This window comes from Octopus bimaculoides, chromosome 19, assembly GCF_046866305.1.
Source record: "Octopus bimaculoides isolate indiv1 chromosome 19, ASM4686630v1, whole genome shotgun sequence".
Lineage (NCBI taxonomy): Eukaryota > Metazoa > Mollusca > Cephalopoda > Octopoda > Octopodidae > Octopus > Octopus bimaculoides.
Window position 1 is genome coordinate 26,359,828 of NC_142946.1, and position 26,896 is coordinate 26,386,723.

The window sequence follows — 26,896 nt, forward strand, 5'->3', positions numbered from 1 at the left end:
AGACGCATTGTTAGAATAAATATAATATTTAAGGACGCTTCTGGGAAATAAAGAAACACTGAAACGAGAATTTTGCTCGATTAGCCAACTGCTACTCAATTATTCCCATTGTTGCGATTACACCTAAACGACTACAAGCTTCCATGAAGGACGAAGTAATGTAAGAAATATATATTAAATACAGAAGTGAAAGTAATATCTAAGATCTCTTACCTTGCTAGGAGGTATGGCCAGAATGATTTAATATAGAATGTTATTCAGTTGAGTGAAATAGGTTTAAAGCTGTGAGAATTATCTCCTTTTACTTTCAACAAAAGTGGCAGAAGGCAGCAAAGAGTGTGTTAAGGGCGACAACAACGGGAAACCTTGTAAAATGACATAACGGGACGCACTGACTATTTCATGAAAACTACGTTTTCAAATCGAAATGTCTGAAAGCTCCAAAATTACTCAACTGAATAATAATAGTAATAAACAAGGATTTTCCTGATACCTTATTTGAGAAATTGGTAACACGAATAGCCAATACGCGTGCGCCGAATTGGCGGAACTGAATATAATCCCCGGCTACCTGCTTTGCTCAGTGAAACGTGATTATTTAAAGCGAGAATATTTTTGTTTCGCTTAGGTACATTGATGTGTATACTTAATATATTGCTGCACCAAATCTTTTCACTCTTATTATTAACAATTTTGCCTTTTAACTGCACAATAATTTCTGTTAATTTTCCTGATCTTGAAAAATATTTCTCTTTCAAATAGATTAAATTAGCTTCCCGGAAATTTTAAATGAATACCTTTTATTCCATGTTACCTGGAATAGATGTTTGTTTAAATATAAAACTGAACCAATGGGCCTAATAATAAGTTAGACATGCTAATGTTTTACCCGTATGTTTGTTAATTACAGTCCTTAGAAATTTATTCTCCTCACCCCCCACTAATAATGACTTTAATTATCGTTAAAGCAATTCAAACCATTCTAAATTCAATTTTGATGTGTTCTCACGGATTAGGAATTTGTAATTGATTTCTATTATAAGGTTAATGAAATGTAACAGAAAATTTCAGATTCTGCGGATATTTTAAAAGGTATATTTTGACTGGAAAACAAAAGTTCGCCTATGATAGTATATAGTTTGCTGGTAAATTAACATTAAAGGAAGTAGCCAAGGACTTATAGTTGGGGTGGGGAAAACTAATGCACTTTTAATTTACTGTAATTTTAAATCGATTACTTATATGTAAACTTGTTTGGTTTAACATTCATTTCTTAATTCACCTTTTAACAAAATAACCATATAAACATGCCCAGTATAAAAAAGAAAAGAAAATTCCACAAGGTGGAGAAAGTGGAGTAATTTCAAAACTTATTTTACTGTTTACCGTTATTTCTAGTTACAATAAGTTTATGATAGCTTATTTGAAGTTTTGTTTTTCCATTTTGTTAATTCTAACAATCAGGGAAATCTAAATGTATGGTATACTGTTATAATCAAAATAGTGCAGAGAATTGCTGATCCAAATCATCAGTGGGTGATCAGTCCTGTTGACTTCAATGGGAGCACGAAATAGGATAGAATAGCCATTTCTCGAAGCTGTTAGCATAAGCAAAAGTAGCTGCAACAATGACTCAAAACTGGATTTCGGGTACTGAGGATTTAAACACATTTCAGCCATTTTCTTGCTACTCAGCAGATTCGACATGCTAATTAAATGTTCGATATCAGAAATTGAAACTTGATCAAAGACGTTTTCAGCAGAATGTAGGGTGCAGCCTACTGATGTTTTCCTTTCTTTGAAGAAGAGCAATTGTCCAAAACGTTTGACATCTTTTCTTTCTGACAATATGAAATATACTCTTTTGTATTGTTTGAAGTATGACTTGACTATGTCCTTTAGAAAGGAGTAGTGGGAAAAATAAGAAAAGTAATTAAGTAGATTTATTTACATGTGCAAAGCTCTGTTCATGTAATTTTGAAACATTTATGTAAGTATATGGATAGTGTAGAAGACCAATTTGATAGTGCTTGACAACCTACTGAGATATTGCCTGTCATTTGCTCGATTTGTGTTTGTGGACATTATATTCTGTCTATAAATATGTATGACGGTGGCAATTTAAGTAGTGGCAAGAATGTAAAATTGACAAAAAGAAGGAAGAATTGGCCAATATTGCCATTTAAATAAATTTTGATATGTTCCTGTGGACCTAGAAAAGACAAAATATCAACCCGCAAAACCATTTCATTTTAAACCTCTGTCTCATTGTTTTAAGATATCTTTCAGAAGGATATTAATGTTTAAAATTAATGATGGAAACTAGAATACAACCATTTTGAATCAGTTTTCAAAATATTCTTGATTAGGTTGTAATTTCAATATTTAGAGAAGTAGTTTGCAAGGTTTTAGACAAAATACTTATGGTATTTAGCTGCTCAGTATATCAATAAATTTCCCTCACTACATTATTAAGTTTGAACATTAAATGATGTTCAAACATTAGTTTGAACATTATTTAATGTTCAAACTAGTTTTTTCTAAATTCATATCTTAATGTTATTTCTGTACTACTTTCTTAAATGTATCTTTAATCTATTTCTTAATTACTAACTGTGTATCAAAAGGATTACATTTTGAGGATTTTTCCTTTTGGCCAGCACATAGAAAAAAAATTTTTTGTAACTAAACACTCTCAAATTTCGTATACTGGTAGAATGTATCATTTAAAACATCATTTACTCTTGGCGTTTCTAAGAAAATTCTTCTTTTCGAAGTTATTTCATGTTAAAGTTGTCGTAGTTTGGTAATTTCAACCAATATTGATTGGTTGAAATTACCGAAATACGACAATATGTCTATTGATGTGAAAACAATTACTGCTGTGGTTTGTCAACAAGACGTTCTGGCGGTGTAAATGTACTTTTTCACTGTTATTTATGACATCGTTTGTGCGTTTGTACTGGTTTTAGCTTTAGGTTTAGGGTCAGGGTTAGGGATAGGGTTTTAGAGTTAGGGTTAGGGTTTTTTTTCAGCTACTATTTTCAGAAAGACATTTTTGTTCCCCACCTCCAATTTCTTCATTTTTCACATTTTTCCATAACTCTAACCCTAAAATCCCAACCCTAACCCTAACTCTAAAACCCTATCCCTAACCCTAAAATCCTAACCCTGCTCCTAAAACTCTAAAGCTAAAACCAGTATGAACGATGTCATAAATAACAGTGACAAACAAAATATTTACCGCCGATAGTTGTTGTTGACAAACAACAGCAGTAATTTTATTCAAGGGAAAAGATCCCAAAATAGGCAATTTTAAAAATGCTAAAACAAAACGAAAATACTTCTACAAACAAAATAAACTGAAAATTTTTTTTAAATAACTAATAACTGGATTGATTAAACTATATACACGTGTATCTCAAATGTAAATATATCAGAAATAACAGTGGCAAAGTACATTTACACCACCAGAACGTCTTGTTGACAAACCACAGCAGTAATTGTTTTCACCTCAATAGACGTCATTGATTGGTTGAAATTACCAAAATATGACAACTTTAACATGAAATAACTTCGAAAATGAAGAATTTTCTTAAAAATGCCAAGTGTAAATGATTTAAATGATACATTCTACCAGTATACGAAATTTGAAAATGTTTAGTTACAAAAGATTATTTTTTCTATGTGCTGGCCAAAAGGAAAAGATCCCATTTTGATCCTGTATAATTGTTGCAGGTCCTAATATTTGGCTTTAGAAATTTCACTATCATACAGTATTGTACTTCTGCTTTTTATATGAAGAGAGAAACTTTTTGCAGTAGGCAGATCATTTTCCTAAACATCAACCAAATCTCTGATCTTTCTATAACTAACACCACCCCAATAACTTCTGGAGTGTACTTCTGTTATCCATTACACATGTACATTATTCTTTCCCTACAAATATACACTCTGCTTGTATATTTGTCTAAAATCCATTTGTTATAATCTCTTATATCTTAATAATTTGGAAACTAACTATATATTCATCCTAACCTCAAAGTGATTGTGAATTAAGACTTATTGTTAGTTTCATTATTGAAAATTGATCTATTCTTTTAATTGACAATTTTGTATCTGAATTTTCAAATGATAAATTCTAGTTCCAATTAGAAATGTTTCCTAATATTATTTTCCTGTTATCATTGTTCTTTTAGTATGGAGGTTCTAAGGCCTAGTTTATTGAAAATTGGCAACAGAATTTATCGCAAGTATCCAACCTCACAGACTGAAAGTAAACAAGCTAAAGATGAGTTATTTGGTAAGACCATTTTCTTCTTCCCTACTGGAATATTTTCTAGACTTTCTGTAAAGTGAACCAATTGCTAATCAATAGTACCAACACTAATGTAGACTTATGAAATGGAAATAACAACACAGACTACATAACTACAATTATAACCAACTGTAAAGCTTTGTTTATGTACAAAAAACAGACAACTCATTTGTTCAAACTGGAATTAATTGCATAAAGATGCCATCTGTACAGAACCACAATAATTAAGTTTGTGTTAGCATTGTGAATGAAAAATTTTAAATGAGTTTTTTATTTTTTTATTTCAGAGGATTATGCAGAATATGCAAAAGATGAAAGCTGTGACAATGTTGAGGTTGTTGCGACAGAAAAAGGATTTGAGGGGAAAATGTCCATAGCAAGTGAATATTTCAAATACATTATTGGCAAGAAAGGAGAAACAAAAAAAAGGATAGAGAATGAGACACGAACCCAAATACGTATTCCTACAAGGGGCCAGGATGGAGATATTGGTGAGGAAACAAATTTGTTTCTAAGTTTTTCTCTTGATAAATTGATAAAGCCTTAAATTGAACAATATATTTTTGTTTCATTTTAATTGGAACAATCTAAGTACCTGTTTCTTTTTGCTGAATATCTTATGATGTATCTTGGCTATATCCAAAAATGAATTGAATGCTGGGCAAAGTCTGTGTAACACAAAAATTCAAATTCTGTTTGACTATTTTTGTGGTAATAGTGTTCTGTTTTCTATTTTGCTAACTGAAATGGTCATCTTTGCTAAATTGACTTTTAGGCCTTTCAATTCTAGTCTGCTTCCATAAAAACTTTCCCTTTCATTCTTAAACGTATTTGTTCTTGCAAAGTAGATTGTTAGTATACTTATGGGAAGACTGTCTTTAAGTTCTTATTATAATCAGGAGGGAGAGGAGTGAAAACAGCCTTGGTGGACACCTGTTTGTGGGTTAAATTCCTCATTAATCTCATAACAAACTCTTATCTTGCTAACGGCCCTTATATACATGGTTTGCATAGCTTACAAGCCATTCCTCTGCCTTAAATTTTCTTAGTGACCAACAGACTATGGAGCATGGTACCCTTTCAAAGATCTTCTCCAAGGCAACAAACGTTAGTATAATGGTTTATTCTTGGTTAAGAATTTCTCTTGTAGTTGCTTATTAAGAAGAGGGTGTCAGTGCTTCCATGTCTTGGATCAAAACCAAACTCATTTAGGTTCATTCTCACTTTGATTTGCTATAACTGTCTGTCACTTCAGTTACTTGATCCATCAGTTTAATGTCTCTATAGTTACTTTTTTCTAAATCTCTTTTGCTTCTGTAGTAATACTTCTGTGTCAGTCATTGGAAGTGACATTTCCCTGAACTACTTCATTGAGTTAGTAGTGCATGGAGATATTGGTGGTATTGGAGATATTTTCAGCGTCTGCTTGATTATCTCTGATAATTCAGCAGCTTTTCCTGCTTTCATATCCTTAATGGTTATTTCTACTATATTGCAGTTGACCTCAGTAGTTTGGTCCACTGTTGGATCCATGCAAGGTTTTCCTCACACTTTCTCCTAATTTAACAGTCACTCTTAGCATTAGTTGTGTGTCACTTCTCAGTGACAGTCAAATAAGGTGCACTGCTATCATTCTGTATTTACTTTGAGTCAATAACGTCTTGATTTGCTTTGATTCATTGCTTCACAACAGGGCCGGATTTAAACAATGGGGGAGAGGGTGGGCCTGGAGCACTTCAAGTTCAGTGGACCCCTTCATCATCATCATCATCATCATCATACACAAGAATTAAAGTTTTAGAAAATTACCAAATTTAGATCTCAAAACCCATCTATTTCAAATAATTGAATTTGGTGAGTTAGCAGAGAGTTTAAATAAATGATTGAAAATGTCACTTCATAGATACACTTTTTCAAAATTCAAATTTTGTTTTTCACACTTCCACTTGTGGTGTTTGACTTTTCCTTCATTGCAGGAGGGAAGAGTGGGGTAAGATTTTTTTACCTTTTAATGTGAGTAGAATAAGATAAAATGACAGAAAATTATGAAAAAGACAAAAAATCATTTTTGTGATTGTTGCTGCTCCAAAGACGTAAGTGTGTGTGTGTGTGTGTGAGAGAGAGAGATACCAACATTTAAAAGACAGATTTGTGGAAAAAAAAAAAACACACCCTACAAAAACAGGAAAATTGAAACAGCTATTTCCAAGAGTCTGCTTTTCCAGTTTCCAGTAAGAGTAGGTGGGGCACAATGAATAATGTTTACTGCATTTTTGACTTTGCAGAAAATATATTTTTTACAAATGTCCACTACCTTGCCAAAACTAGCGAAGTATATCAGTAAAATCTATAACATATTCAGATCACTAGTTCAGAAAATTATCATTGTTCTCTTTGAGCAAATAAAAGACAAATTTAGGCGGGGCAAAATGGGTAAGACTAGACAAGGTAAATATGCCCTTTCAGTTCTCCAGAATTAGATTTGTGAAAAGAGTCATACACATAAACATCCATCCTTAGACATCAGAAAGATCAGAAATGTAACAAAATTTTAAATATCTTGGTCAAATGAAAGAGGATTATGGAAAAATAGCACATAATATGAAATTAATGAAACTAAATCTAAAAACTCAACATGAAATATTCTTTATAGCTTCTTCACTATAGCTTCTTCACCAAAAATTATCTAGATATTTTATTAGCTACCTCAATTACAATCAGGTCAAATTTAAGGAAAAGTTTCTTTAAAATAGTACCTGTCACCTATGTTCCAAACTCTCAACAACAATTATGTAAACCAGGGGTTCTCAACCTTTTTTTATCTGTGGACCCCTTTGATTCCTATTTTACTCCTGTGAACCTACCACCACCACCACCATTCAATGTTTAAAAAAAATCATATTGTATTTTTATAATTAAATATTATTTGGACTTGTATAAAAATTGTTAAAATATTTTGTGAACTGTAGACCTATAACCAATTTCTTTACAACTAAATTCTATGAAAAATGAATGTTCACAAGTAAAATGAGTCATAAATATACAAGTATATATTTGTTAAAACCAGATAGTACTTTAGTGTTAATTTCTTTAATGCACGTCTGGCAGTTGGTGCTGCTCTGCTAGTTTTAAAATATTCTACTCCAATGTTGTCAATGATAATTGAAGATCATCTTTTTCTATAATGTCCATTTGATTACGAGCTTTTGACAGTAAGTTAGTGACATGGCCGAAACCAGATTCAACAAGGTAAGATAAAGGAAATGCAGTAAAGTACAACTGCGCTTCCCCACCAGAATAGTGGATACTTTGTAGCAGTGTCATTTCTTTTCCATACATTATGTTCTCCATCTTTAAATCTTGCTTGAAATATTTCATCACTCTGCAATTCAATGAGATTCTCCTGCAAACAGATATCTACATCAGCAACATTAACTTCAAAAAGAAATGTCACCCGATGTGGAATATTTAACTTCAGCAGGTCGTTAAACTGAGCTTGCATATCATTATGCAAGTTTTTCAAATGTTCACCTTTAGGTCTACACAAACCTCTCAGTGATGATCTTGATAAAAAAAATCATCTTCTCCAAAACTAAAATGATTGTTTTGAACTCTCTCATATTTGAAGAGTTATGAATTGAAATTGAGCCATATTTGTTACTGTAGTTTAAAAGGGACACACTTTACACTAAACTTGAAACTGTCAATGGAAAGCCACCATTTATTTAGCACGTTTTTTTCATTTACTCAGTTTCATCAGAAAACTTGACATCATTGTAGAACGCTAGGATGGTGTCCTTTGAGTAGAAGGGCAGTGAATATTTTTCTCTGCTACCATAAAATGTAATTTTGATTCCAGAATTTTGATGAAGTTTTTCGAAAATCAGTCATATTCCATAAATCAGAAATCTATATCGTTAGACATAAGTAATTCATCATTGCCATTTAGGAGTTTTGGAAGCTGAAACAAATATCTCATTTGGATGCAGGATAGTTCTTCTGGTTGATTCTTGATTACGATATGTCTATTTGCTTTGATTATTTTGATCGATCCTCTTGATATTGACAATACAAAAATCAGAACCAATCTTACTGATTTTTTGTTTCCAGCCAAACCATTAGCACACAAGATTTTAGTTATCTCCTCTTCTCATTAGTCCATTGCCATCCATTGCCTCAAATACTCTCTGTTAATTATGCAAACAGTTTAAGAAACCCATTACTTATCTCGGTCTCCAAGCAATACTCAAAATTAAGCAGATTGTGCTCTGTTAAAAAAATGAGAAATAGATTTCCTACATTCATTCAGTGTCACAAATATAGTTAAAGACATCTAGATGGTGCATGCTATTTCTTTAAGATGAAGCCATAATATCTGTTCAGTTGATAAATAGATTAATAATGAATGAATTACTTTCCCATTTTTGATACATATTTTGACAACATCACACTTGGGAATTATTGTAAAATAATTATATAAAAATGACATCAAATGAGAATTCATTGAAATTGGAGTAAAATGTACTTGGGGATCCCTAATTGCAATGTATGTGGGGATAGTGGATAGAATATAAAGAAATATTCTGTATCTCTAAGACTAGAACCTATAGGATAAAACTTATGGGATATTTAGAATTAGAACTCAAAATATACCCAAGAATAGTTCTAACTTTCAAGGCTTCAGAATTCTTTTTTTTTTTTGTTGAAAGTAGAGGGAAGTTGTGGAAGAGGGAGACCCAAGAAGACATGGAACAGAGTATTGAAGGTCAGTCTCAAGACACTGAGCCTTACGAAGGAGATGACAGAAGACTGAGATGTGTGGTGCATTACTTTACTCAAGAAGACCTGTCCATCACAACAGATTTGATATCCTAAAACTAAGGTGCCATGTAAAAAACATTGGTGTGGGTGCTGGTGCCACATAGAGAGCACAGGTGATGGTGACACATAAAATGTACTTGGTACACTCTGTGCAGTGGTTGGGATTAGGAAGGGCATTAAGTTGAAGAAACCAAGCCAAAACAGACTATGGCATCTGGTGTAGCCTCTGTCCTTGCCAGTTCCTGTCATGCTTTCTAACCCATGCCAGCATGGAAAATGGACGTTAAATGTTGATAATGATGTACTGCTGCCCAGAAAAATATTTTTAAAGTCCACTGTTCTTTAGATATGATTATCTGCTGTCTTGTAACAACCCATTATAATCTTAATGATAAATTTGATTATACTGTTGTCTGTTGTTGATATTGCTGTATGACATAATGTTGTACTTGATGTACCATATGACATAATTATGTCATACTTGATGACACAGAAACATTGTAATAAAAGTAAGAAGGATAAATTTGGAATCAGTTGATAATCCTCACTGTCTCTACTTCAAAGTTTTTCACTTAAGTGAGGCCATCCAGGCACATGAATGGCTGCATGTAAGAAGAAACTATGTAGCTATGCAGGGAATCATCAACTATTTGCAAATAAGTAAATGCAACTACATGCATTTAGTATTTGTTCTCATTTTTTCAGCCCAAAACGTACATACATCATCATCATTTTCTAATGTCCATTTTCCACACTGGCATAGGCTGGAACTGATGAACAAGAGCGACTGTGTCTGCTTTGGAAATGGTTTCTATGACTGGATGCCCTTTCTGATGCCAACCACTTTATGGGGTGTACTGGGTGCTTTTTTCCTGGCACCAGTACTAGTGAGGTTACCAAGTATAAGAAAATACATATATATACATACACTCACATACACTAGTTTAGATGATGATAATTTCTTGGGTGTACATTGTTAAATGAATCTTAGTAAACATAAGAAAAGCACCTGTTTCATTTCATGACTGTATTGTTAGTGCTAAAATGCTTAAATCCACATTTCATTTTCTGTTTGAATTGTGGTAAGCTATTAAAGGATGGACAAGTGTGGTGGAGAGTGAATTCTAGAAGGAATGTGCAAATAATTAAAATTTTTTTCGATAAGACCATTTTGCCTGCATAGAACAATGCATTATAGAGAAAGTAATATAAGTTGTTGATAAATATACTTTTAGTGATTTTTATCAATTATCTTTTTGAAAGTAGGTAAAATATATAACATGTCACAACTGAGTTTTTTTGTTTGTTTGTTTGTTATATTATATTTTAGTAATCCTGGGTCGAGACAAGAAAGGTGTGGTTTCTGCATATACCCGATTGGAATTACTGGTTATTTCAGCAAGACAGAAACAACCTTTCACACACTTCCTCTCTATTCCAATCACAGCCAAATCTATACACAATCAAGTTTTGGAGTTTAAAGAAGATGTGCTTCGAGAATGTGATGGGGTAAATTTACTTAAAATTTACTTAAAACTTTTTAAAAACCTGGTGTTTGTGAACAATAGTGACTTAATAAGTTGATTAAGATGGTTAATATCCTTCATTCACAATCTTTTCTTAATTTATTAGTTTCTGAAAATTACCCATTTTTTACATTCTAAAAGAATAAAGATCCTCAGTTTTCAGTGATGAATTATTGCTATCAAGAATGACTTTTTTTGTGAGCTGGTATTGTCTGCTGAAATGACTGAAGTATCTCATTTGCAAATGTTTTTATAAATATTCTGGCTGTCAAAAAGAAAACCTTTTATTTTGTGAGGGCCTGTCATCACCACTATCATCTATAACATGTATTTATGTTAGGAATGATAATGGACATGCCACATATCCAGTTGTATGATCAGGTTTTATGTACATCAACAATCATGACATGATTTTGGAAAATTATTTATAGTTTGTCTTCCTGTGAGTTGGTTCCCAGGTGATGATTTTTGCCTTAGTTGGGAAACAACTGATATTATTGAAAGGGAAGCCCCACAATCAACTACAAAGTCTCCATCTTTTCAGGTGCATTAGTATTTATAATAAATAGATGTTTGTTTAAGTTTCCACAATTCTTTTCTTTTCTGTATTTCCTTTATTGGTTGAATCAGTCCTTGATAATAGAATTTCTATTTTTACTTTGTGATAAATATACCACTTGTTTATTGTTTTATGACTTTTTAAATTAAGCAATACCAAACAAAATCTGGTTTTTAAACATTAAAATTCTAAACATTCTTGCAAGTACAAAATCTAACATAAATGTTTTCAAATTACTCATTAAAATAATTTTAATTAATTTTCTTGTGTTGGTTATGTATTTAAGGATTGTGAATTGTTAAACAAAAAAAAACTTTAAATTCCATTATAGGATTTGGGTTTGGATGCATCGATCTTTCAAAATTGTCAGAAGCTGCATTTAACTATTGGAACATTGGTGTTACTAAGTGAATCAGAGGTTGAAAAAGCTACAGAATTACTAAACAAATGCAATGAAAATTTAATTCGGTAATGCTTTACTATTTCTTTGAAATAACTTAATTTGTTTTAGCAGCAAATTAAATTAGGAATGTATCTAACCAAACCAGATTGTAACAGTAGCCAATTGAAATAGGATGTTTTTCTTTAGATTATGATGCTTTCATTTGAACATGGAATTTTATGGTTTTATGCCTATACTGACATTTACTTTATCACTATGTCTGACTTATTTACAGCTTCCTATGAGACTTAGTTGTGTTTAAATCATTAGATAATGAAAGATATACAGCAAATTGTTGCAGTTAAAACCTTTTTTTCAGTCATTGTCTTCTCAGATAAATCTGAGTTTGAATAGGTCATTTGTATAGATAATCCAATGTGTAAATATATTTCAAATTGTGCAAGTGCTTATTTTCATAGGTTTACTTCCAGGATAATATTGATTCAAATTTTGGCACAAGGCCAGCAATTTTGGGAGGAGAGGCAAGTCAATTACATCAATTCCAGTGTTCAACTGGTAGTTATTTTATTGACCCTGCAAAGATGAAAGGCAAAGTCAGCCTTGGTAGAATTTGAACTCAGAATGTGAAGATGGATGAAATGTCGCTAAGCATTTTACCTGTTGTGCTAACAATTCTGCAAGCTTGCCACCTTAACTTCCAGGATAATATTAATATAGGATAGTCTGTATTGATGTCTCTGTACTGTGCTGTACAACAAGACACGTCTTTGCTGTTGCCACTCCACCAAATATGTATGTTACTGCCACATGAAAAAGCATGTCTCTGGTAATGTTGCCATTTGACAAAACATGTGTCAGTTAATGTTGCTACATGACAAGACATATCTGTGTTAATGCTACTAAATGTCAAGACATGTCTCTGTTAATGTTACTACATGACAAGACGTGTCTATGCTGCTATGTGACAAGACATGTCTCAGTTAATACTGCAACATCTGTTAATGACGTCTCTTTTGCCACAAAGCATGTCTCTGGTGCTGTTAAATATCTGATTTACTAAATAAAGAAATGTTTTAAATACATAATTGTAATTTATCTTAGTATTCCATTTATAACAAAAATATATTATTTGTAGGCCACTTTTAAAAGATGAACCCCTTCACTGTCAGCTTGTTGGTTTGGAATATATGAATGATGATCCTGGAGCTGTAGACGTTCTTTATATTAAAGTAATCCAACCAGAAAATTCTGAAAGGTGAGACTTTCTAGAAGCATTCCATTTTGTGTAATAAAATATAAATTATGTACATGAGCAAGATGTGCACAAAAGACTCTTAAGTTAAGTTCTTATATTCTTTTTCTTAATATGTAATTTCAATAGTTTTACCCTAACCCTCAGTCTTAGCAAACGATGGTAGTTTGTGAAGTTGTTTATTCCTGTATATAGTGTGAAATAAGCTATTGTTTACTGTTTATGGTGGTTGCCATTTTACTTGATAAATATCTAAATACTCTAGGAATCTTCATACAGCATTGAACAATTGTGAAGCATGTATTATTATAATGGTTATAAGATAAGTTATTGTCATTTCCCATTTTAATCCCACCCATCCCTCACCACCTCCTCATGATGGGTGTACTTCTTTTTATATATGATGCATTTGTGCTCATGTCTAGATATGTTGTGTGAAATGGATATATACTCGTACATGTCTATATAGGAAAAACATGTATGAATGTTGTTTGTGTATTTCTGTATGTATGTATATATATATATATATATATATATATATATATATATATATATATATATATCTTCATTATTGCCATTGTTTAATGTTTATCTTCCATGCATGCATGGGTAGGATGATTGACAGGAGCCACTCAGGTTACTGTGCTTGTTTTGGCAGGGTTTTTATGGCTGGATGCCTTTCCTAACACCAACCACTCTGCAGAGTGGACTGAGTGCTTTTTATGTGGCCCCAGCACAGGCAAGATCAGTTTGTCATGATTTTTACTGCTGGATGCCCTACCAAATGCCAACCAATTTACAGTGTGGATGGGATGCTTTGTTACATGGCACCAGCACTGGCAGGGTTATCAAGGAACTTGCAAGACAAGGAATTTTGAGAGGGGAGGGGGCATTGGAGGAGGGGATTTTGTGTCAGATGAGAGGTTAGAGAGTGACAGAGACACAGAGAGGCAGAAACAGGTGTCTTGTTATAGAGGAGGAGGCGTTAATTGAAGTGTACAATATTATATATCCATTACAGCCGATCTTACCAATTGATTTTGCATTAGGGATTCAATAGTGTGTTAAAAAGCAGCCCGATTATGTAACTCTGTGTATGCTTTGTTTATCTTTTAGTTGTATGCTTTGGAGTATTTGTGTAGGTATGAAGTATGTGTAGGGGTACCATATGTATAAGAGTGTATACTGGGAGGTGGAAAAAGGATTTATTGGGTGAATGTCTGCTGTGTTACGGTGTGAAGGTGCAGTGAGTGCATTTGTGTATGTTCTGGTCAAACTTTTTGCTGGATTCCCAGGTATTGGATTGTAGGAGGGCCGAATTTAGGGAACTGGTGATTATAGTCATGGGGCTTGTAGATATGATAGAATATACTTCTGTTCATGTGGGCAAGGATTGAAAATTTTACTTTTGCTGTTCAGATAGCTGCCTGGATGTTGGGAGTTCTTTAATATGGCTCTTCTTGGGTAGGCATAATCTGCACTTCCTGCTGCTATGGAAGTAAGCTTTGCTTTTCTTCAATATCCTCCACTTTATGTTGTATTCTCTGGTGCTTTCTTTCAATAACCATACATGCTTGGCCAGCATTGTGGAGTTTTGTCTCTCCAGAATGTTGAAGGAGGACTTGTGGTTGTTGTATCAGGTTCTAAAGAGCCCATCAATTGCTCCGACATACTCTTGCATGTTTGGTTGCCCATTTGGTTCAGTTGCTGTTATCTCTGCCTCATATACAATGGTTTCTGTATTACAGTGGCCGTTAAGTGGACATGCTGTGATACCCTCACATGAGCATCCTGCTTCTGTCTCAGGTGTGGACCTACCTACCAATTTCTTTTTTATGTTGGGTACATGACTAAAAGAAACCCTCAGGGTGTGCTTGTTAAATATTTTAATTATTTGTATGAGGGGAGTGTTTGTCTGCTAAGCTTAAGAAAATCTTACCCACATGAGTTTTAACACTTAAAGAGAAGGGAGGTGTGAACCACAACACTTTCCAGTGACATTTTCTCTTGAGGAGTTAGGGTCTGGTATATAACTAACCTTTTCCTTAAAACTGCTGGCAGTCTTGTAGATGTATGTATATATATATATATATGTATTTCATTATCATCATCATTTAACATTCTTTGTCCATGCTGGCATGGGTTGGATGGTTTGACCAGGGCTGGCAAGCTGGAAGGCTGCACCAGACACCAATCTGATTTGGCATGGTTTCTATGGCTGGATTCCCTTCCTAATGCCAACCACTCTAAGAATGTAATGGGTGCTTTTATATGCCACCAGCATGGGTGCCTTTTGTGTGACACCAGTATCTGTCACGACTGCAATTTTACTTGGTTTGATGGTTTTCTTCTCAAGCACAGCATAAATCCAAAGGTCTTGGTCATTCATCATTGCCTCCATGAGGCCCAACAGTTGAAATGTGCTTTTCACATACCACTGGCATCAGCCACTTTGCCTCTGTGAGACCCAACAATCGGAAGGTTTTTTATGTGCCACCAGCATGGGTGATGCTAGCATTGGCCATGACTAAGATATATATATATATATATATATATATATATATATATATATATTGTTATTGCCAAACTTTTGAAAGAATGTGAAATCTTTTAATATATCTCAAAGCACATACACCGAAAACTATAAACAAAAGCATGTAAACATTGAACAGAAAAACCCATGTGGAGAGAAAAAAAAATAAAAGGCTGCCTATGTCTATCATGTCTACAGGAGATGGGGATTCATGTGACATGAACCCACATCTCCTGTAGATATGACAGCCTTTGCATTTTTGCTATCCAAAAGGTTTTTTCAATCCAGTATTTACATGCAGAACCTGTTATTAGTGAAAAATGTTGGCAAATTATTACAGTAGTAGTAAGGTTTCGACATTTGATAACTTATGATTTATTATTTAATTGTTACACAAATGCTGTAAAATTTATTATTTGAATACCTTTTAGGCTTGAAGTATTGTGTAATCAGTTAGTTGAGAAATTCACAATGGCAGGATTAATGCAGAAGGACTACGACCGTGTGAAATTACATGCAACCATAATGAATACGCTATTTCGCAGTGATCCTTCAGGTGTTGCTCGCGTTCAATCTAATCGTGGAACCCCAAGAAAATCTTTTGATGCTAAACAAATATTAAAGGTAAGTAATAACATACGTTACAAGATAGAGTACACTCCCTTGTATTAACTACTTCGCAGCTTCTGCTATTTTATTTTTGTTACATTGTGTTTTAAAATATTTAATCCTACCCATCTGTGGTCTTAGTCCAAATCTTGCCTTAGTCACTTTCGTCTTTCATTTTTCTGGCCTCTATGAGGAGATTCCTTAATGAATTTTGAATGACCCCCCGCCCCCAAGACTAAAATAAAAACTAGAAACCAGACTTGACACATACACACTTACTCCTCTATTACTCATTGAATGTCTTGCTTGATTGTTCATTCAACATTTCAGTACTCTCTTTAACTTGTGTTTAGACAGATTGACATACATACAGTAAGAGAGAATAAGAGAACATAAATGTTGCAGGAAGGAATGACAAGTAAAAGAATTGCAATTGAGGAAAGTATCATCTGCAAAATGAGTGTATGCATGTGATATGGTATTTTAAAAAGTTTTTATATCTAAGAAAGTAGCTTGTTTTAACAGTCATCTGTGTCTTTGGATTCGGGCTCTTTGATGATTGGAAATTTGCTTCTGTCCATTTTATTACTGAAATACACACCTATATAAAGTTTTGTGCAGTGCACTTATGTGAATTTTGCATCAAATCTCACTATTTCAGGTATAACGGAGCAATAAGCAGAAATAATCACTAGTAGCTACTATCACAAATCTGCATATTAAGTAACTCTTAAATCATGAAATTAAAAGTTCTGTTATTGATTCCAAAATCAAGTAACTGTGATTGTTTATCAGATGTAATATTTTGTATGTCTCAACTAAATATATGGGGTGCAATAGATGAGGTTCTAGTGCTTACATTCATATAATGAGCATTTCTGAGACACATTGTCTTGTGAGTCTCAGTATTGCAGTGTAATATAATGAATACTTGGCCTACTATTACTTTATAGCCAGGATAATAGAACACATTAATTTAACTTGGAATAAATTTCATGAAAAATTTCCCAACATTGAATGTAAGTTTATCTCTGTAGACTGTCTTTGAACTCATATCATAGCTTTTATACAATTAGGCCTGGATTTGATTAAATTATTAATGACAGACTAATTCATGTTTACCTATTATTTGGTTAATGTTACTCTCAATTTTGTGATTAATGTAATTTTTGATGTTACTCACAACTTTCTATCAATATTTCTATTAAATATGTTATATTAAGACCAGGACCTTGCTTTTATGACATGGGGCTCCAGTTTCTTGAAAAACTGTGTTTTTCTTGTCAATTTCTATATGAGATTAGATGGATAATAGACTCCTTTCAAGTATTTGACATTATTTCAGGCCATTTAAATGATTTTTAACAAAAATCAACTCTAATCTGCCTGTTGCCCAAACTGCTCCCTTCCCAATACCCTCACCATAACTCCAGTTTGTCTCTGTTAAGCTGTTCCTTGCAAGTGATCTGGCTTTCAGGTTTCAGTTCCATTGTGCCACACATATACTATGACCTTGGGCTGACCAAGCCTTGTGAGTGAATTTGGTTGATGGACAGTGAAAAAAGTCCATTGTTTATCTAATATATAAAATAGAGATGTGTGTGTATTCACTTTTCATGTGAAAATGGCTTCACCAATTACCTCCATACTTGGGATGCATAAATAATTTGACTTCGGACAGCAGATGACACTAGAGTTTCCATTGGTGCAATGACAACTGAGTGCATATATTGTAAAGCAAGGAAGTGGCCTGCAGAGATACCTGCACTGTGCTGCAGTGGTGGAAAGGTTAAACTCCCTGCAATCCTCCAACTTACAGAGCCATTGAAGAAACTATTGTCATCAACTGACCAAGATTCTAAGCACTCCCAAAACGAAATTAGACAGTTTAATGCTGCACTACAGATGACATCATTTGGAGCCACAAGAGATATAACTGAGCCAGGATTCATGACAACTTTCAAGATCCAAGATCAGATTTATCATCGGATTGGCTCTCTACTACCTCTGTCAAATGAATCATCAAAATTCCTTCAAACATATTTTATGGATGATTCTCAACAAAAAGGGTAAGAGAGATGCAAGAACAGTCCGGCATTAGGATGAACATTGTAGTGTCTCTGCAAAAGATGCTTCATAACAAAAACAACCTGATCAGAAGCTTCAAGACTGTACTTGAAACAATTCCACCTGACTCCATGGATTACAAGGTAATTATCAGATCAGACAAGAAACATGGAAGGAGGCTTAATGTGCCCACAGCAAATGAAATAGCTGTGCTTCTGGTTGGCCAAGAACATGACAAGCATGACATTGTCCTCCATCTCAGAGACAGCACACTGATGAGGATTTCAGAAACATACAGATCCTATGCTGTTCTGTTATGGACAAGATACTATGTTGACAGACAGACAAACTCCTCTAAGTGAGTTTCATCCAATGACTTCTATGCATTCCACATCATGGTTAGGAGTCACGATTCAAACCACATCCTACATTATAGAGATCTGTTCAGTCAGTTCATTGTTGACATGTATGCAAAAATTGAAAGTGAACGATTACTCTACTTGAGACTGAACCAAAAGAAACTGAGAGTGGAATCATATGCTCACCTGCAAGATGCAATGCTGAATGATCATGATGTCAACAACATGGGCCAGCGAATCATCCTTCCATCATCATTCATAGAAAGCCCCAGATACATGCATGAGCACACACAAGATGCAATGACATATGTTAGACACTACGGCAGACCAGACCTTTTCATAACCTTCACGTGCAATCCTAAATGGAAAGAGATTCAAAATGAACTCTTCTCAAACTAACAGCCTAAAGATAGACATGACATAATTGCAAGAGTCTTCAGACAGAAGGTTATCAAGCTCATGCAGTTACTGACCAAAGATAAAGTATTTGGTTCCACTAGATGCTACATGTATACAATAGAGTGGCAGAAACGTGGACTTCCTCATGTACACATCCTGCTCTGGCTTACAGACAAAATCCATGCCAGAACGATAGACAAATTCATCAGTGCAGAAATTCCAGATCCTCAGGAAGATCCAGAACTCTTCAATGTGGTCAAGACTCAAATGGTCCATGGTCCATGTGGGAACATCAACTTACATGCTCTATGCATGCAGAATAGAAAGTGTACAAAAAGCTTTCCAAAGTAGTTCCTTCAAGAGACACAGACTGGACATGATGGTTATCCACTCTACAGAAGAAGAAGGCCAAGTGATGGTGGATTTGAAACCACCATCAAGAAGTCATCTCATACTGAAATTCTAGTTGACAACAGATGGATAGTACCATACTGTACCCTCCTCTCCAAGATATTCAATGCACACATCAATGTTGAGTTCTGTAACTCAGTGAAATCCATTAAGTATGTGTGCAAATATGACAAGGGATTTGACATAGCAGTCTTTGCAGTTCAGGATTCAGAGAACAATGATGAAATCAAGACCTTCCAAATGGGAAGGTATATCAGCAGTGGTGAAGCATGTTGGAGAATCTTCAAGTTCCCCATTCATGAGAGGTATCCCCATTCATGAGAAGTATCCCCATGTGCAACATTTTGCAGTTCACTTGGAGAATGGTGAAAGGGTTTACTGTACCCCAGACACAGTTCAATAAGGCAGCCTTTGAAGTGCTTGATACAACACTACAAGACTTCAGGAACAATAAGAAGATCATGGGTGGTGTCACCCTTCTCATGGCTGGTGACTTCAGGCAAACGCTACCTGCCATTCCCAGAGAAACAAGGGCAGATGAGTTGAGAGCTTCTATCAAGTCCTTATATATCTGGCAACATGTCAAGCAGCCTACTCTAACAACCAGCATGGGGGTTCACATTCATGGTGACCCGTTAGCCACACAGTTCTCCAACAAGTTACTTGACATTGGAAATGTAAAACTTCCACAAGATCCAGAAGATAGTCTGCACCACCTCCCATGTGGCAATATGACTGCCTCCCTAAAGAGCAAGGTGTTTCCAAACATAGCCACAAACTATAAAAGTCACAAGTGGCTATGTGAAAGAACAATTCTGGCACCAACGAATGATGCTGTACACAAGCTGAATCTAAATTTGTTGTCTCAGCTTCCAGGACCTGAATGTTCATACAGATCAAGTGACTCTGTCTCTGATCAAGAACAGGTAATGCATTACCCAGTGGAGTTCCTCAATTCACTTCAGCCACCAGGATTTCCACCACACATTCTAATCATGAAGACAGGTGCTCCCATAATGCTATTAAGAAACCTTGATGCACCCCAGACTCTGCAATGGAACAAGGTTGGTTGTTAAAACAGCCATGCCCCATGTGTTGGAAGCAGCGATAATTACAGGCAACACGATAGGTGAGAATGTCTTCATTCCAAGGATACCTCTCATCTCAAATGATCTCCCCTTACATTTCAAGAGACTGCAGTTTCCTGTCAAACTTAGCTTAGCAATGTCTATCAACAAAGCACAAGGTCAATCTCTAAAGGTGGTGGGACTTAACCTCCTTCAACCTTGCTTCTCACATGATCAGCTGTATGTTGGATGTTCTAGAGTTGGAGATGAAAAGAAAATCTACATTCTCAGTAAACATGGCAAAACTGAAAACATAGTATATGAAGAAGCACTTGCATGAATAGTATGTCCATGTCATATACAGAAGTGTAAGACCATTGAGTGTTAAAGTCAGTATTACTATTACACTTTCACTTTTCAACTGACATGCGTGAATGTATATCTGTGTATATAAAAGTGAAACAATAACGTGATAAATTTGCTGTCTGTTTGTGTGCGTACTTTACACACGGCCTTTTATTGTTTATAATCTGTACCTGTTTCTTGGTTATGAAATAAGTTAGACTAAAAGTGTTTTTTGAATTATGTGTATTTACTTTATATATGAGTTGAAAACTATCTTTTCACATCTCACTTAACGTCTATGTTCCATACTGGCATGGGTTGGAGAGTTATTAATGTAGAAAGTTGGTATCTCAGCTATTAGCAGTTGAGACCTGTGTAATCTAGATGGCGTTTTTAAATTTTATTATTTTCTTTAACCCAGGCAACACCAGGTATTTCTGCTAGAGTGTATATATATATATATATATATATATATATATATATATATATATATATATATATATATATATATATATAATTAATGGTTACAGAAACAGTATTAATGCCAAAATGTAATATTTATCCCCACTTAAAAGTTGTGTTAGGACACAGAATACTATGATATTTACCATGAGGGAACCTCTCATATGGACAGGAGGTGCATATAAGCACCTCTGCCATCACCACTGGGACTACCAGGTCATGTGGTTTTGGCCTTCCTTGACCTTCTCAATGATAGATGCCCAAAAGCTGGAAATGGCAGTAATTTCTCTGCTAACGACATACATAGAATCTCAGTACCTAATCAGGCACTGTTGTTGCAAATAGCCAATGGGTTTGTTAAAAAATAATTAATGGCAACAGAAGCAGTATTACCAAAAGGTAATATTTATCCCTACTTAAAAGTGGATGTTGTGTTAGAACACAGAATACTGTGATAGTTACAATGAGAGAACCTCTCTTATGCATGTATATTTCTAGCAGAGAAATCACTGTCATTTCCAGCTTTCAGGCATCTATCATTGACAAGGCCAAGGAAGTCTGAAATCACATGATCTGGTTGTCCAGGCAGTGATGGCAGAAGATTATCACCCACTAGTGATATAAACACAAGTGCTTATATGCATCACAAGACCATATGTAACTATTGCAGTATTCTGTTTTCTAACACAACATCCACTTTTAAGTGGGGATAAATTATATATATATATATATATATATCATCATCATCATCATCATCGTTTAACGTCCGCTTTCCATGCTAGCATGGGTTGGACGATTTGACTGAGGACTGGTGAAACCGGATGGCAACACCAGGCTCCAGTCTGATTTGGCAGAGTTTCTACAGCTGGATGCCCTTCCTAACGCCAACCACTCAGAGAGTGTAGTGGGTGCTTTTACATATCACCCGCACGAAAACGGCCACGCTCGAAATGGTGTCTTTTATGTGCCACCCGCACAAGCCAGTCCAGGGGCACTGGCAACGATCTCGCTCGAAAATCCTACAGGAGCCAGTCAGGCGGTACTGGCAACGGCCACGCTCAAAATGGTGCATCTCATGTGCCACCCGCACAAGAACCAGTCCAGGGGCACTGGCAACGATCTTACTTGGCTTGCCGGGTCTTCTCACGCACAGCACATTTCCAAAGGTCTCGGTCAGTAGTCATCGCCTCGGTGAGGCCCAATGTACGAAGGTCTTGCCTCACCACCTCAGCCCAGGTCTTCCTGGGCCTACCTCTTCCACGGGTTCCCTCAACTGTTAGGGTGTGGCACTTTTTCACGCAGCTATCCTCCTCCATTCTCACCACATGTCCATACCAGCGCAATCGTCTCTCTTGCACGCCACAACTGATGCTTCTAATGTTCAGCTTTTCTCTCAAGATACTTACACTCTGACGGGTATTCACATTGACATTACACATCCAACGGAGCATACTGGCTTCATTCCTTGCGAGCTTACGTATGTCCTCAGCAGTTACAGCCCATGTTTCACTGCCATGTAGCATGGTTGTTCGTACGCATGCGTCATACAGTCTGCCTTTTACTCTGAGTGAGAGTCCCTTTGTCGCCAGCAGGGGTAAGAGCTCTCTAAACTTTGCCCAGGCTATTCTTATTCTAGCAGCTACACTTTCAGCGCACCCACCCCCACTACTAACTTGGTCGCCCAGATAGCGGAAGCTATCGACTACCTCTAGTTTTTCACCCTGGAATGAGATAGAAGTTGTTTCCTGTTTGTTTGCAGTCTTTATTGCACCTGAACATCTGCCACAAACAAAAACTAACTTGCTAGTTAACCTGCCTTTGATGTTGCTGCACCTCTTATGTGTCCATAGCTTGCACCGGGTACATCTTATAGAGTTACTACCTACTCCTTTTCTACATACTGAGCAGGGCCATCTACCTGAAGGGGTTTGTGTTTTATCTACCTTCCTACTTATTAGGATTTTGGTTTTAGCTAGGTTGACTCTAAGGCCCTTCAATTCTAGACCTTGCTTCCACACCTGAAACTTCTCCTCTAGTTCTGATAGTGACTCCGCAATTAGGGCAAGGTCATCAGCATAGAGGAGCTCCCAGGGGCAACCTGTCTTGAACTCCTCTGTGATTGCCTGGAGGACTATGGTAAATAAGAGGGGGCTGAGGACGGAACCTTGGTGGACCCCTACCTCTACCCGGAATTCATTGCTGTACTCATTTCCAACCCTCACCTTACTGGCAGCATCTCTGTACATGGCTCGCACAGCTCTCACTAACCATTCTTCTATCCCAAGTTTCCTCATTGACCACCAGATAAGGGATCGGGGGACCCTGTCAAAGGCTTTCTCCATGTCAACGAAAGCCAGGTACAGAGGTTTATCCTTAGCTAGGTATTTCTCCTGCAACTGTCTCACTAGAAATAAGGCATCAGTAGTGCTTTTACCTGGCACGAACCCAAACTGCATCTCATCTAAATTGATTCGCTCCCTAATTAGTTGGGCTATGACCCTCTCTGTAACTTTCATAACCTGATCTAACAGCTTGATGCCTCTGTAATTATTTGTATCTAAAGCGTCACCTTTACCTTTGTAGCAGTTGACTATGATGCTGCTACACCAGTCATTGGGTATGACTCCTTCGTGTATCACCTGGTTCGTAATACGGGTGACTAGGCTATAGCCAACACTGCCAGATATTTTGAGCATCTCTGCAGTGATTCCTGATGGGCCGGGGGCTTTCCCGGTCTTCATACTCTTAATTGCTTTATCTACCCTGGTACTATCAACTCGGATAGCTGGTCCCTCTATTGGGTCGACATACGGCAGGCTCTCTTTCTCCCATTCATTCCCTTTGTTAAGCAATCTATCGTAGTGGCATCTCCAGACCTCTTTCTTTGCATCCTCATTTAATGCAAGCGTACCATCATCCATGCGAACACATTTCTCTCCTACAACATCACTATTCTCTCTCCTACACTGTCTTGCAACACGAAATACCTCGAGTCTTTGGTCCTCACGGCGCAGAACATTGGCAAATCTTTCCTTATCTGCTTCCCCTCTGGCTAAATAAACCTGTCGCCTAGCCTCCCTTCTGGCACATTGGTACAATTCCCTGCTACCACCGTTCTTCCAGTCCTTCCAAGCCTGTTTCTTTTGTCTAATAGCCCTGTCTACCTCCTTGTTCCACCACCACGTTACTCTGGGTCGGGAGGGGACCTTACACCACCCACAAATCTGGTCGGTGGCTTTCAACAGGTTGTCCCGCAGAAATCTCCAATTGTCTTCCACGTTGTATGATGCTATATCCCCTTCTATTTCGTTAAATGTATGATGCTATATCCCCTTCTATTTCGTTAAATATCCCCTTCTATTTCGTTATATATATATATATATATATATATATATATATATATATATATAATGTATGTACATATGTGCATGTTTGTGTGTACCCTTGTCTTAACAGCATATGATAGTTATAAATGAGCATCATTGTCATACAAGCAATGTTGTTTGCTCCCAGTCTCCCAACTATGGGGAAATATCACCTTGCTTGGTAACAAGTGAGAGTTGGTGACAATAAGGGCATTTAGCTGTAGAAAATCTGTCTCAACAAATTCCTTCTGATCCATGAAAGCATAGAAAAGTAAATGTCAAAGGATGATGATGATGAATCTATTCTTTGTTATTTCTAGCAAAACCCAGTCCTATACAGATGATATCATACTGCATTCTTTGACAACCTTGTGTACACAGGTTTCATCTATATGCAACCTCCTGACATGTACTACTTTGAAGGAAAAAGACTTGAAAATATCCTCTAATGGGGATATGATAACCTAGTCTTCTTTAACAGCAACAAAACTGAGTCACCACAGACATCAAGGAAACACACTGATCAAAATTGTGCACCCACAATTCTCAAGCCTTCTTTATTCACTCAACTCTACTTCATCCCAAATCTTTATCCCTCAAACTACATTTTTCTGAAATTTCCTGTTTGCATTTTCTCTATAGGCATGAACCCACAGAAATAAAAAACTAAATATTAGCTGTATTGATTTCACTAGTCTAGGCTATGAATGTCTACTTTCTCCTCTGAATTATTCTGTAAAAAAAAATTTTAAATGATTTTCTTTTTCATTTTCAATTTCAGAAATTTGGAAACTTTAACTTTGGTCCATACTATATTGGAGAAATTCATCTTTCAAACAGATATTCTTCTGGGAAAGATGGTTATTATATACCAGCTGCTGTTATCAAGTTGCCATGATGAAAAAAGGGAAAATGGCACCTTGCTCAAATTTTGTGTCTTCATGACTGTATGGTTTGATTGAAAGGGCCATGCACCTATCTTGACTTGTTACTTAATACTAAGTATTAATATTGACTGATGTGGAAAACAAATCATCTGTTCACTATTTGTTACATTTGTTTCATCACCAGGTGATACTGGTTTCATGAATAACTTCTTGTAATTCATAAATAAAAATTTTATTCTTAAAAACAGTGGTTTTCTCTGAAGAATTAGCATATTTAATGATTATCTAATCAATATGGTGTATACACTTTGGGGAAACCAATGCTTGTCTCCATAAATTGGGAAGATCAGTTCTTCAAACATAATGTTTAAGGTGAATTATGTCAATATATTGTGAAAAGAAGAACAGTCTGAGTTGTTTATTTTGAGGAAAATGAGAGAATATAATGAAAGCTGTATTTAAATAGAACAAGTAATTGAGAGACAAAATATTTATATATTGAGGAAGGAGAAAATTAAATGAAAGATTAGATTAACAGGCAGAAGTTAGGTGTGTTACAGGAAAATTGTTGTGTTGAAAATGTGAAAAGGTCTGAAAAGAAATTTAAATAAATATTATGTTTGCATTCTTTTCTCATTCTCCATTCATTAACAACTTTATTCAAAACATTTCATTATCTTTATCATCAGGACTCACCACAATTGATGCCTTGGTTGGTATAAATGATGTGGATGCACATTCATTACAAATATACATAGATATCCTGAAAGGAATTCAAGATCCAAATAGGTCATTATTTTTTCAAAGAAAATTATTAGAATTATGAAGATGCTTATGTATCTCGCAACAAGATACATATCTTTTGGAAAATTATGACAGAAATAAAATGGAAGAAAGTAATGTTAAAGTGTATTCTATTTGAAAGTAGAAATATTTCCAGGAGTTTAATGAAATTAAATTACTATTGAAAGCAGAAATGACACTAGGCAACAGTAACACATTTACTGTGTAAATAGTTTTCATAGAAAATTTTTCTATTGTAGTATGTTTATAGTATTATAATTAGATTATTGAAGGTCTGAAGGAATGGTGTACATAGTTTGATTTTCATGTTAGAAATGGATTTGTATACATAATGATGATGATAGCTTTGACAGTCTCATGTGGGATATCATAGTTCAACAGGATAGTAACAAAGTTTTTTTCTTGAGACTATTGAATGCCTTGGAAATCCACAAATATAATTTTTGCCTTTTGTTTAGAGGATCTGAGCTCTTGTATAATTCTTTTAAGACCAAGGATCTGTGGTGGTGTTGATCTATTTTAAAGCTAAAAGTGAGAGTGTGATTACTCTGTAGTTGTGAGGCAGGTGAAGATCATCTTTCTTTAGAAATGGAATAATTGAAGACTCTGAGAAGGTTGTTGCTTTGTTTCCTTTGTAGGTCTCATTACAGAAGTCCAAGAGATGCTTGTGGAAGAATGGACTTTTCCAAGTGATAACCCGGGGTGTTAT

The 26,896-nt window shown here is 35.4% G+C and overlaps 2 protein-coding genes across 6 annotated transcripts in view; one reads left to right on the forward strand and one right to left on the reverse strand.

Annotated features, from left to right (window-relative positions):
• LOC106877571 (uncharacterized) overlaps nucleotides 1–524 on the reverse strand; it is a 65,817-nt gene extending 65,293 nt beyond the window's left edge. For 2 of the 4 annotated variants that reach the window (XM_089366657.1, XM_089366656.1), the window contains exon 1: nucleotides 494–524. The gene's annotated coding sequence lies outside the window, so the exon portion shown is untranslated. Of the gene's footprint in view, nucleotides 1–213; nucleotides 329–493 lie in introns of those variants that run through there. The other 2 variants (XM_014926508.3, XM_089366655.1) reach the window with 1 other exon arrangement.
• LOC106877572 (activating signal cointegrator 1 complex subunit 1) lies at nucleotides 26–26,008 on the forward strand. 2 transcript variants are annotated; one of them, XM_014926509.3, is made up of 8 exons: nucleotides 26–160; nucleotides 4,200–4,303; nucleotides 4,606–4,809; nucleotides 10,470–10,648; nucleotides 11,556–11,692; nucleotides 12,763–12,882; nucleotides 15,844–16,036; nucleotides 25,278–26,008. In XM_014926509.3, the coding sequence occupies exons 1-8, from the start codon at nucleotides 144–146 to the stop codon at nucleotides 25,392–25,394; spliced, it is 1,071 nt and encodes a 356-aa protein (XP_014781995.1). In that variant the 5' UTR covers nucleotides 26–143; the 3' UTR covers nucleotides 25,395–26,008. The 2 variants fall into 2 exon arrangements, with proteins under 2 accessions (XP_014781995.1, XP_014781996.1); XM_014926510.3 differs by lacking the exon at nucleotides 26–160 and adding an exon at nucleotides 490–628.
• The last annotated feature ends 888 nt before the right edge of the window (nucleotides 26,009–26,896 follow it).

Coding starts and splice junctions, on each gene's coding strand:
- LOC106877572 (XM_014926509.3), top strand. Junction 10,649..11,555: donor TGCTTCGAGAATGTGATGGG/GTAAATTTACTT, acceptor ATTCCATTATAG/GATTTGGGTTTGGATGCATC. Junction 12,883..15,843: donor CAACCAGAAAATTCTGAAAG/GTGAGACTTTCT, acceptor AATACCTTTTAG/GCTTGAAGTATTGTGTAATC.